General features: G+C 45.1%; 1 protein-coding gene across 1 annotated transcript in view; it reads right to left on the bottom strand.

Moving 5' to 3' along the window:
* The window catches only part of EEF1A2 (eukaryotic translation elongation factor 1 alpha 2), a 31,409-nt gene that overhangs the window by 16,560 nt on the left and 1,636 nt on the right, over positions 1–13,213 (bottom strand). The window contains exons 2-3 of the mRNA XM_066586567.1: positions 11,672–11,852; positions 2,040–2,219 (exon numbers count right to left, since the gene is read on the bottom strand). Of these exons, the coding sequence (XP_066442664.1) occupies positions 2,040–2,219; positions 11,672–11,815 (324 nt within the window). The 5' untranslated portion in view covers positions 11,816–11,852. The remainder of the gene's footprint in view (positions 1–2,039; positions 2,220–11,671; positions 11,853–13,213) is intronic.

The raw sequence follows: 13,213 nt of genomic DNA, 5'->3' as shown, positions 1-13,213 counted from the left end.
GTCCCAGGCTGCTCAGGCAGCACAACGACATCACTGTATCGCACTGCCTGCACGGGGCAGCAGGCGAAGAACTTGCCTGCAGGGGGAAAGTAGTTAGGTGGGTTTTATTTACTTTTTTAATTAGCACACACGGAACTTTAATAGTGTATGGGAGCAAAATGGGGGTGCTAGTACTGTATGAGAATTCACAGAGACAGAGGGAACTGATTTACGTAAAAGCCCAATTCACAGAAGATCCCTTAAAAACTAATATTTTATTTGAACATTCTAAAAAACATACACACGTTGGGCTTAACCATCAACCGAATGTTCAAATAAAATATTAGTTGTTAAGGGATCTTCTGTGAATTAGTACTGTATGAGGGTTCAAAGGGGCACTAATACTGTATAAGGGCACCAGCAGTGTATAGGGACAATAATACTGCATGGAGGCACAATACTAGTACTGTACAGGGCCACAAAGGGGCACTAATACTGCATGGGCTGACAATGGGATGCCAATATTATATAGGAGCACAAATGGAGCGCTAATACTGCATAGTGAGTAGTAATACTGTGTAGATGCATCAATAATGTTTAGAGGCTCTATTACTTTCACAAAGGGTGGTAGTATTGTATTGGGTACTATGGATGGAATGTTTGTACAAAGGTGGGAAAAGGTGGGAAGTACTGGAAAAGCGAAGAGACGAAAATAACTGTGTTAAATTCTATAGAGATGAGTCATGACTAAAGATGAGCGAGCAGGCTCGTTTAAGGAAGATACTCGAGTGAGCATCGCTCTTCTCGAGTAACTACGGGGGGGCAGCGGGGGTGAGTGGGGGGAGAGAGAGATCTCTCACTCTCCCTCTCCGCTCCCCCCCGCCGCCTCCCCCCCCAGCATTTGCTCAGACGCTTGAGTATATGCATTAAACGAGCGTGCTCGCTCATCTCCAGTCATGACTGAAAGAAGTCATCATGCCGGTTTGGGCCACATAGAGAAGAAAAGGGAAAATGAACGACTCCAACAAGAGACAATGTCACCTGTAATCATTGGAATTAACTGCATTGTATTCACTTATATGGTCTGCAGCCTATATATACAATATATATACTAGCTTTTGCCCACGACTTTGTCCGCTTGAAATTTGTATTACACGTTCTAGATGATACAAATCATAACTATCTTCATAATTATTATGTTGCTAACCCATCGCTAATTAACTGATGTTATCAACCTTTATCTTTCCTTATCATATATCTTTGGTGTTTCTTTCTTCTATAAACCATTCTCATACTATTTGTATCATGAGAGGTCCTCCACTGGTCCTAATTAGTGAAGGACCTCCTTGTAAACTACATTGGTAGTATTACCTTCAGGTGCAAGGACTAACAGACTGCTAGCGGAGCTCACTCTGGAACAGCCACCTAGAACTGACCATGTGAAGAACCGTCCTCCCTCAAGTCTATGCCGGCTATGGAATGTCCGGACTGACTCATTCATCAACGCAGAGACGAAACTACTGAAGTTACAAACATGAAGTTTGGACATTACCTTGTTTGTAGAACATAAAGATCCACTAAGAAAGGATTTTTTGAAATTCATCGCCTAATGGGATCCAACATTTGCCCTCGGGTCTATAGTCCTCTAGTTGCACCCCTTTCTTTGACCATGAATTTCAAGGCAATCTAATGGACAAGTTCATGAATATCTATGGTTCTTCATGTATGATCTACTTTAAAATGATAAGAAGGCAGCAGTCTGTTGGAACGTGCATTGACATGGCAGAACAACCTTTTGGGAGGTCTTATCTACAGTAAAAGTGTCTGAGATTCCAATATGGCAGAAAGTTCCAAAACCGTAGGGTCATAAGACTATATTTTATATTCGTCTGGGGTGGATACATTGTATGTGAAGATTTTAATCTTCAATGGGACCCTAAGGAAAGAATGAGCCGGCTTGACCAATGCACAGGACTGCAAGGGCCATGGGACCCAGACAGTAGAACAGGAATCCGGTGTCGATTGCACCTGATCTCAAAGCAGTCAAGGTCTCCACTCACCTGAGATGTTCCAGTGATCATGTTCTTGATGAAGTCACGATGTCCGGGGGCATCAATGATGGTGATGTAATATTTGGTGGTCTCAAACTTCCACAAGGAGATGTCAATGGTGATACCTCGCTCCCTTTCCGCCTTCAGTTTGTCTAGAACCCAAGCATACTTGAAGGAGCCTTTACCCATCTAAAAAAAAAAAAGCCATAAATGTGAAGGTTCATTATGATGACATTACTGACTAAATAGTGGGTGGTTTGCAGATAAACTCCTTCCCCCTCCCTTTTTTCAAGCTCCCATAGGAATCTATGGAAGCCTCCAGCGTATCTTGGCCAAAGATAGGGCAAGATTTATCGTCGGACGCAGCGTATAAAATTGGTGACCAAAACCAGTCACCAATGTTCTATTTTTGATTTTTCATGCTACTGCGAGAAATCCGGAAGGATATCATACTTGCAAAGATGTGATTTTGATGCAAGTACAATGCATTTGGCGAGAAAAACGCATCGCACTCGCATCACAGCACTCGCGATTTTCTCAAATGTGAAAATTGCCCATTATACCCTATAGGAGCAAGAAAAAATAAAAATTAAAAAAACGCACTGCCCTCATGAAACTTGCATGTACGTACGAGCACAATGCTTTCTTTTAAAGCTCCCATAGGGATGAATGGGCAATATCACCTAAAAAGAGGACGTGCTGCAATTTTTCTCTCCTGTCGCTTCTTCTCTCAGCGCTGCGAGCGAAAAATTACACACGACAATGGCGCTTATTAAAAACAACGGGCTCCTTTCTGTACAATTTCTGTGCATCTCGCAGCGAACAGAAATACCTGTGTAAATACACCCTTATTGGTATGTATGTAAGAACTGAGTCTAATTCATAAAGAGGGCCTGATGGCTACAGTGAGGGGGTGATGGCTACAGTGAGGGGGTGATGGCTACAGTGAGGGGGTGATGGCTACAGTGAGGGGATGATGGCTACAGTGAGGGGATGATGGCTACAGTGAGGGGGTGATGGCTACAGTGAGGGGGTGATGGCTACAGTGAGGGGGTGATGGCTACAGTGAGGGGGTGATGGCTACAGTGAGGGGATGATGGCTACAGTGAGGGGATGATGGCTACAGTGAGGGGGTGATGGCTACAGTGAGGGGATGATGGCTACAGTGAGGGGGTGATGGCTACAGTGAGGGGATGATGGCTACAGTGAGGGGGTGATGGCTACAGTGAGGGGATGATGGCTACAGTGAGGGGGTGATGGCTACAGTGAGGGGATGATGGCTACAGTGAGGGGGTGATGGCTACAGTGAGGGGATGATGGCTACAGTGAGGGGGTGATGGCTACAGTGAGGGGATGATGGTTACAGTGAGGGGATGATGGCTACAGTGAGGGGATGATGGCTACAGTAAGGGGATGATGGCTACAGTGAGGGGATGATGGCTACAGTGAGGGGGTGATAGCTACAGTGAGGGGATGATGGCTACAGTGAGGGCCTGATGGCTACAGTGAGGGGATGATGGCTACAGTGAGGGGATGATGGCTACAGTGAGGGGGTGATGGCTACAGTGAGGGGATGATGGCTACAGTGAGGGGGTGATGGCTACAGTGAGGGGATGATGGCTACAGTGAGGGGATGATGGCTACAGTAAGGGGATGATGGCTACAGTGAGGGGATGATGGCTACAGTGAGGGGTGATGGCTACAGTGAGGGGATGATGGCTACAGTGAGGGGATGATGGCTACAGCGAAGTATGATGGTTACAGTGAGGAGATGATGGCTACAGTGAGGGGATGATGGCTACAATGAGGGGATGATGGCTACAATGAGGGTATGATGGCTACAGTGAGGGTATGATGGCTACAGCGAGGGTATGATGGTTACAGTGAGGAGATGATGGCTACAGTGAGGGGATGATAGATACAGTGAGGGGGTGATGGCTACAATCAGGGTATAATGGATACAATGAGGGTATGATGGCAACAGTGAGGGTATAATGGATACAGTCAGAGTATGATGGCTACAGTGAGGGTATAATGGATACAATGAGGGTAAATTGGATACAGTCAGGGTATGATAGATATAATTAGGGTATAATGGCTTCAGGGAGGCTATAATGGCTACAGTGAGGGTATGATGGCTACAGTGAGGGTATGATGGCTACAGTGAGGGTATATTGGATACAGTCAGAGTATGATAGATACAATGAGGGTTATAATGGCTACAGTGAGGGTATAATAGATACAGTGAGGGTATATTGGATACAGTCAGAGTATGATAGATACAATTAGGGTATAATGACTACAGTGAGGGTATAATGGATACAGTGAGGGTACGATGCATATAATGAGGGTATGATGCTACAGTGAGGGTATTATGGATACAGTCAGGGTATGATGGATACAAGTAGGGTATGATGGCTAGAGTGAGAGTATAATGGATACATTCAGGGTATGATGGATCCAATTAGGTTATAATGACTACAGTGAGGGTATAATGGATACAGGGAGGGTACGATGCATATAATGAGGGTATGATGGATAAAGTGTGGGTATAATAAATACAATTCGGCTATGATGGATACAGTAAGGGTATAATGGATATAGAGAGGACATGATGGCTACAGTGAGGGTATAATGGCTACAAGGAGGGTATAATGGTTACAGTGAGGGTATAATGGCTACAAGGAGGGTATAATGGTTACAGTGAGGGGATGATGGCTACATTGAGGGGATGATGGCTAGAGTAAGGGGATGATGGATACAGTCAGGGTATAATGGCTACAGTGAGGGGATGATGGATACAATGAGGGTATGATGAATACAGTGAGTGTATAATGGATACAGAGAGGACATGATGGATACAGTGAAGGTATAATGACTACAGTGAGGGGATGATGGCTACAGTGAGAGGATGATGGATACAGTGGAGGTATAATGACTACAGTGAGGGTAAAATGGCTACAGTGAGGGGATGATGGATACAGTGAGGGTATAATGGATACAGAGAGGACATGATGGATACAGTCTGGGCATGATGATTATAGTGAGGGTGTAACAGGAGTTACGAGGCCATGGTGGTACGTGGCTGCATGTTCTTTTGAAAGTTGCAGAATTAATGGCAGAGTCTGAAGGCAACCTCTTCTTGGGAACTGGATTGGCGGCTACATTATTTACAGTCTCTTGGGATTACGGAATAGTTTTTCAAATGAAGGAACAGACACTTGACAGTTGTATCACACAAATGCTGCTGAAAGTCACTCATGGCAACTCAGTTGTAGCAGTACTCCATAGTTGTCCCCACTGTTTGTGCTGACACCTACTTTGCATTCCATTGGTTCATTTCTCAAGGGCCCAGATTCCGCCTCTGACAATTCACTAGCCATCCTTTTCCCCCTTGTACAAGGCTTTTCCTCGCACAGGGCTTACTTCAGGGTCACAGTTAACGGAAGTCACACTGGACCAACTTGCATCACAGTGATAGCCAGCACCGACGGGCGACATCCTCTAGACAACTGGCAACTTCTTCTGGCAACTGCTTCTGGCTGCATTCACCACCGTCATCATCAATACTGAACTGATGAGAACTAGTTCTACACAACTCTCTTCAAGCTCCTCCCACTCACAATGATGTGGCATCCACATCCAACGCCTCTAAACTTTACACTAGCTTCAGTACTTTTACTAAGTGGACATTTCACATCAGAAATAAGGACGGTTACTCCCCTCCACCATATTACTGCAGACTGCAAAAAACTAGACGTCAATCACCAACCACAAGAAAAACTATACACATATGTACCGCCCCCTGTGGTATCGCATCTAAAACACATTGAGAAGTATAGAGTAATCATAAGTAGTAACATATATAACATACTCATTGCGGATGCCTGGCATCCCTACAGTAATACAGAGGTAACGCTAGCACTCTTGGGAAACCTCCAATGGTTTGTAGACATCTCAATGTACATGAGGCTCATCTTCACCTGGTGCCCATCGTACTGGAACCGAGTACTATAGGGTATAGTATTAACATGCAGGGTGGTCCAAAGTTATGGAGACACCTGAATAAATGGAAACTGGTGGTTTGGGATCACCATCCTGTGTGTGGCATGTTGCTAAGGGGAAGAGGGCATACCTGTGAGGGGCAGTGTCCAACATGATGGCCATTTTTAAGCCACTATCTTGGAACTAAGTCGATATTTTCAAATGGGAAGGGAAGGGGTGCATGTGACATAAATGTACTTAAATGCAACCCACCTTTATTCCTGCCAACATTATTACAATTGCCTTTGCTACAGACACAGATATGGCTGTGAGATTAACATGCGATGAAAGGACAGAGATCGTACTGATCTTTGGGAAGCACAGCGGATTTCAATGGTCGGCACCCTAACAGACCACCCATCTGCCATGGCACAGTTGGCAAATTGCTTGCCAAATTTCACCAAACAGGTTCTACCAAAAAGTCACTGTAAAGAAACTGCCACAGATGAAGAAACAGCAATGGCCGTCCTGATGTTTTTCTGCAAGAGCCCATATCATAGCCCCCAGGGTCTGTCACAGGAGAGCGGCGCGAGTCAAACCACCATTAGGCAGATATTGGCTATGCACAATTGGCACGAGAACCAGTTGCTGCATCATCTCAATGAGGACAATCCCGATCGTCATCTTGAATTTGCGGAATGGGTGTTACAGCGATTCCATCGGGACCCACATTTCATAGAGATGGTACTTTCAGTGATGAAGCCAACTTCTATGTGGATGGAGGGGTGAGCAAAAAACGGTCACTACTGGTCTGACACAAATCCTCACTGGACAGATCCCTTACAGAAAGTCATGGTGTGGTGAGGTGTGTGGGGTACGAAGACAGCGCGCCCATTCTTCATTGACGATATCCTTACTGCTGCCAAGTATATGCAATTGTTATGTGATGAGGTGTTCCCATCACTGTGCAATGAAGACAACATATTCCCAGTGCTCTTCCAGCAGGATAGTGCCATCCCCCACCCCACACACACACATTATGGACATGATGACCGCGCGTTTTTGGATCAGCAGTCATGGTCCAGTGGAGTGGCCCCTGCGCTCGCCAGATCTCACCCACTTGAACGTCTAACTGTGGGGTAATGTCAACTCCAGGGTTTACACAGTGAAAATCCAGAGTGTAGTGCGCATACAACAGCCGATCCTTGTTGCCTGTGCAAATATTTCTGCCGAGGTGTTGCTTTAGAGTATCATGAATTGGAGAAGAGGATAACCTTGATGAATCGAGTATATCCTGTAATGGATCATCGTTATGTTCCAAGTCACAAAAAAGTGTTAATAACTTTGGCAGGAATTAAGGTACATCATGGATAAGCACAGATTTGGATTCCTCATCGAATTCTCTAGCAGATACATATGTCACATGCACCCCCTCCCATTTGAAAACATTGGCTTGGTTCCAAGATGAAGGCTTTCAAAATGGCCACCATGTTGAATACCACCCCTCCCAGATTGACCCCCTTTCCCTTAGTAACATGGCATATACAGGATGGTGTTCCCAACCACTGTTTTGCATTTATTCAGATGTCTCCACACCTTTGGACCACCCTGTAGTTAATGTAAATATAGGAAACTACAAAGATATGTAAGGGGCAACATCTACTGGACACTTTGGTGGTAACGGAAGGGTTATCCCACCTCTCCACAAGGGTATGATGAGTACAGTCAGTACATGAAGGTTACAGTGAGGGTCAGGATGGCTACAGTTAGGGCATGATGGTTACAGGGTATGACGGCTGTAGTCAGGGTATGCTGGATACAGTTAGAGCATGATGGGTATAGTCAGGGCATGATGATGATGGTGGGGCATGAAGGCTATATTCATGGTATGATAGTTACAGTAAATGTATTCTGGTTACAGTGAGGTCCTGATGGTTAAAGTGAGGGTATGGTATGATTGATAGAGTCAGTGCATGATGGATGGACACACTCAGGGTATGATGGTGACAGTGAAGGCTTGCTAGCTACATTCATAGTCTGATAGTTATAGAAAGGACATGATGGATACAATGAGGGCATGATAGATACAGTCAGGTATGATAGTTATAATGACACAATGATGGGTACAGTTAGGGCATGAAAGATATAATGAGGGCATGGTGATTATAGTCAAGGCATGATGGTTACAGTCATGGTCTGATGATTACGGTGGGTGCACGATGGCTACACTCAGGTATGATGGTTACAATAATTATTATGGTTACAGTGATAACCTGATAGTTACAGTTCAGGTGTGAAGATTACAGTGTAGGTATATTGGTTACAGTGGGTAGGATGGATACAATCAGAACCTAATGGTTACAGTGGGGGTATGATGATCTCAGTCACAGTATAATGGTCTCAGTTAGAGTATAATGGTCTCAGTAAGGGTATGATGGTCACAGTCGGGGTATAATGTTCTCAGTCAGGGTATAATGGTTACAGTCAGTGTATGATGGTTACAGTCAGTGTATGATGGTTACAGTCAGTGTATGATTGTCTCAGTAAGGGTATGATTGTCTCAGTGAGGGAAGGATGGTTATAGTCGGGGTATGACGGTCTCAGTGAGGACACCATGGATACAGTAAATATATTACGGTTACAGTCAGGGTATGATGGCTACAGCTAGGGCATGATGGTCACAGTCGGGGTATGATGGCTACAGTCAGGGTATAATGGTCACAGTCAGGGTATGATGGTCTCAGTCAGAGTATGATGGTCTCAGTAAGGGTATGATGGTCACAGTCTGGGTATAATGTTCTTAGTCAGGGTATGATGGTCTCAGTGAGGGTACGATGGTTACAGTCAGAGTATAATGGTCTCAGTTAGGGTATGATAGCTACAGTCAGGGTATGATAATCACAATCGGTATAATGTTCTCAGTCAGGGTATGATGGTCCTAGTGAGGGTATGATGGTTACAGTCAGGGTATGATGGTCTCAGTCAGGGTATGATGGTCACAGTCGGGGTATAATGTTCTCAGTCAGGGTATGATGGTCCTAGTGAGGGTATGATGGTTACAGTCAGGGTATGATGGTCTCAGTAAGGGTATGATGGTCACAGTCAGGGTATGACGGTCTCAGTGAGGACATCATGGATACAGTAAATATATTACAGTTACAGTCAGGGTATGATGCTTACAGTGAAGCTATGATGGTTGCAATCAGTATATGATGGCTACAGTAAACGTATACCAGTTACAGTTAGGGCATGATGGCTACAAGTAAGGGTATAATAGTAACATTCAGGATATGATAGTCTTGCCATTAGGTTTAACGCTTCTGTAGCCTCTACTGCCAAATATACCGGCATGATGAACATAATTTAAGATGCGCTGGGCCTGATGAGAATCTCTCCATTAATTGTGCATTGTCTTTGGGTGGTAATGGGTTAAGGGTGGTGGTTATACCCCCATGCCTGCTCTGATAGAGCGTCTCCATTTCCCAGCTGTGTGTTCCTGATAGGACGGCGTGCCCTCTGCTTGCACATAGAAAATGGAGCCTGCCAGCTCAGATCAGCTATAATTAAACTCTGGCAGAGGTGGCGTTCTCTGCGGCCTCCATCCTCAGCTGCTCCTGATCATCATCTCAGGGCTCCATCTCTACAGAGATCCCTATGAGCTGTCACCATCTGGGTCTCGATGGAGCCTCTCGATTCAGCTCCGTGCAAAACGGAGCAGCAGATCATTCTGGACCCCCGCTGCCGCTCTGCACAGGATTATAATACCCCCTAGTCTAATCTTGCATCTTTCTCAACTCCCAGAGCGTGAGATGGGGGGAATCTAAATCCCTGAGTCATTCTCTCCTGTCCGTAGCTCAATAGATGCGGAGTTTCCAGGGGTCATCAAGCTTTTAAAGACTTCTGAATGGCAGTGAAATGTTTGAGTGACAGGTCATTGCATCACTAGTTATATTTGCCATCACATTTGGGGGGCATAAGTAGCCCCCAGTTACATTCTGTGGCACTTCAGACTGTCTAGATGACTACTACAGATACTTTTGTATATAAGGGGTTTGGGGGTTCAAAACCCAATTAATCAAACATTTACAGCCTTATTAGTAGGGGTCCAATCCCTTGGGGACAAAGTAATCCAGTCCAATGCTTATCCAGGTACAACTGCTCATGTGGCATACTGCACCCCATAGATTGACTAAAGCATTCTTAAAGACTCCTCTTAAAGGGGCTTTTTAGAAAAAATGGTATTCTATGTCAGCAAGTTGAAGTTGGCTCCCATCATCATCGTTTGAGGGGTTCCTCTTGTTATATCCTCACCCACCATCCCATATCCATAAATCAGTCCTTACAAGAATTATTTTAACATTCTTCATCTTGAGTAATGGGAGTCTACATAGATGGCGAGGATCCTTTGAAGGCTGGATTAAGGCTTGGGCACCAGGGGTAATGGTGCCATGGTCTCCAAAACTTCTGGCCTTCACCATTAAGATTCAACCTCATCACTGTGCACTGGACAACAAAGGACCCTCAATTCCTTTGACACTGGGAAAGATACTACTTATCCTCCAGTGAAAACTAACCTACTATCCCCGTAGACCCTTTCCTAGTAAGGCAGGGGTTCATAATTTGCCCCTGCTGTGGCAATTATCATACTGCCATAGTAGAACTTGGGATTTGCCTACAGACTTCCACAAATCATGACAGGAACCTGTTCAATGTCTTCAAGTAGGGGTTTAAAGCCCAGCCATGAGGGGCAATATAGTTGGGGTTTCCAGAACTTGTGGCCTCCACCATGTGGGTCCAACCTCATCACCATGCACTGGACAACATTGTATCCTCAACTCCTTGTAGACCAGGAAATATGTCATCTATCCTCCAGTGGTCTCCTACCTACCTGTACTCCCCTCAAACCCTTTTCTAATGAGGCAGGTGCTCATAATTTGCTTGTGATGTTGCAATCATCATACTGCCATCACACTGCAACGTATCATTTGGTCAGAAAAATGGGGTTCGGCCAGTGACCTCCACAGATCATGATAGGACACTGTTCACTGTCTTCAAACATTGGATTATAGCTCAGCCACCAGGGCAATGGTTCAGTAGTCTCCCAAACTTGTGGCCTCCAGCATGAGGGTCCAACCTCATCACTGTGCACTGGACACCATAGGACTCCCAAATCCTTGGACACCAGGAAATATACCATCTATCCTGCAGAGGACACTTACCTACCTGTACCTCCTACTTAGATCCTTTTCTAATGAGGCATTGGCTCATAATTTGCCCCTCTTGTGCCATAAAGGAACTTGGGCAATGTATCATTTGGGGCAGAAAAATGGCACTTGCCCAGGGACCTCCACAGACCACCACGGACCCTGTACAATGTCCTCAGGTAGCCAATTGTTGCCGCTATACAAAATCTGCTTCTATGTAACAAATTTATGTTGCCCATGGAAACCAATCAATATCAGCAAACATGTTCTCTTGCTATGGACAACATCACTGATGCTCTGCATGATCCCAAGTTCCATTCATAAAATGAAGGCAAAGCAACTTTTCTAAACCCATCTCATAATCCAGAATATTTCGGACCCTGGTAATGCCGGATTAAAGGACTTCTTTCCATAGATACTAAGATATGAACATAATTTATTATTGGCACTCACCTCAGCCGCCTCCTTCTCAAACTTCTCAATAGTCCTCTTGTCGATGCCTCCACATTTGTAGATCAGGTGGCCGGTGGTGGTGGATTTGCCAGAATCTACGTGGCCGATGACCACGATATTGATGTGAGTCTTCTCCTTCCCCATCCTCTTGGGGGTTATGCTCACTGGTGGGTGAGGGTATCTGAAGGAAAGATAGAAGTTATCAGACCATGTGTGAAGTCACTGAGGTATGAGGCACAACCTGCCTCATACCCGAGTGATGTGCCTAGAAATCCTTATCTGTCCATGTACTAAAAATGCTAAAAATACAAAACTTGTACTTTATTAATTAGTAGTTTTTTGTGTAAAGCTGGGTGAAAATCAACATGGCTGCCAGTACTTGGCCTGCAATACCAAGTCTGTCCACTACAGTAAGAACAGAGCTGTCTGCTTCCTGCAGAAATCAGCTCAGTCCACGAATACACCAGCTCGGTGGACAGATATATTGGCAGGGTTCCCAAACAATGGACCACCGCCAATCTACTACCCTTAGGATAGGCCATCAACAGTTTACAAAGTCACTGAGGTATGAGGCACAACCTGCCTCATACCCGAGTGATGTGCCTAGAAATCCTTATCTGTCCATGTACTAAAAATGCTAAAAATACAAAACTTGTACTTTATTAATTAGTAGTTTTTTGTGTAAAGCTGGGTGAAAATCAACATGGCTGCCAGTACTTGGCCTGCAATACCAAGTCTGTCCACTACAGTAAGAACAGAGCTGTCTGCTTCCTGCAGAAATCAGCTCAGTCCACGAATACACCAGCTCGGTGGACAGATATATTGGCAGGGTTCCCAAACAATGGACCACCGCCAATCTACTACCCTTAGGATAGGCCATCAACAGTTTACAACGTCTTTAAAAGGGTTTACCTGGACTCCAATATTGATGATCTATAATCAGGAAAGGCCATCAATATCAGATTGTGGGGGATCTGCCATTTAAAACCCCCACCGATAAGCTGTTTGAAGAGACTGTGGCGCTCGGGCGGGCACTGCGGCCTCTTCTCATGCCAGTGATGCCATGTTCATTCATCACAAGTGAATAGGATTGAGCCTCTATACAATGTATGGGGGGGGGGGGGGGGTATGCAGTGAATAAATGGCAGAGCTCACCCCAGCACCCTCTTTAAAAAGCTGATCTGCAGTGGTCCTGGGTGGCAGACCCCCACCGATTTGATAGAGATGACCTGTGCTGAGGTCATCACCAATGAAGTCCAGGAAACCCCCTATAATGGTTGTCTGTCACTCCGCTTTTCTGGATTCCTGAATGGCAAATGTGTATAGTGACATGGTGTCACCTACGCCCTCCAGTAGCGGATTTGCTTTTTAGTAGTCCAGAAAGCTGAGTCACAAATTCTGGTCTTAATTGATGTCTCAGACATTCCCTAGTACCACCACTGCCCCTCTGCTATTCCCTGGCATCTAATAGGGCATTAGACGATTTCTATGTTGCAGATCAATGAGTGCATGATAACACGAGTGCCCTCGCCCAGATCAGAT

The sequence above is a fragment of the Eleutherodactylus coqui genome, chromosome 13 (assembly GCF_035609145.1).
Source record: "Eleutherodactylus coqui strain aEleCoq1 chromosome 13, aEleCoq1.hap1, whole genome shotgun sequence".
Lineage (NCBI taxonomy): Eukaryota > Metazoa > Chordata > Amphibia > Anura > Eleutherodactylidae > Eleutherodactylus > Eleutherodactylus coqui.
Note: the sequence above shows the minus strand (reverse complement) of the source record. Positions and strands in the feature narration are given on the sequence as shown.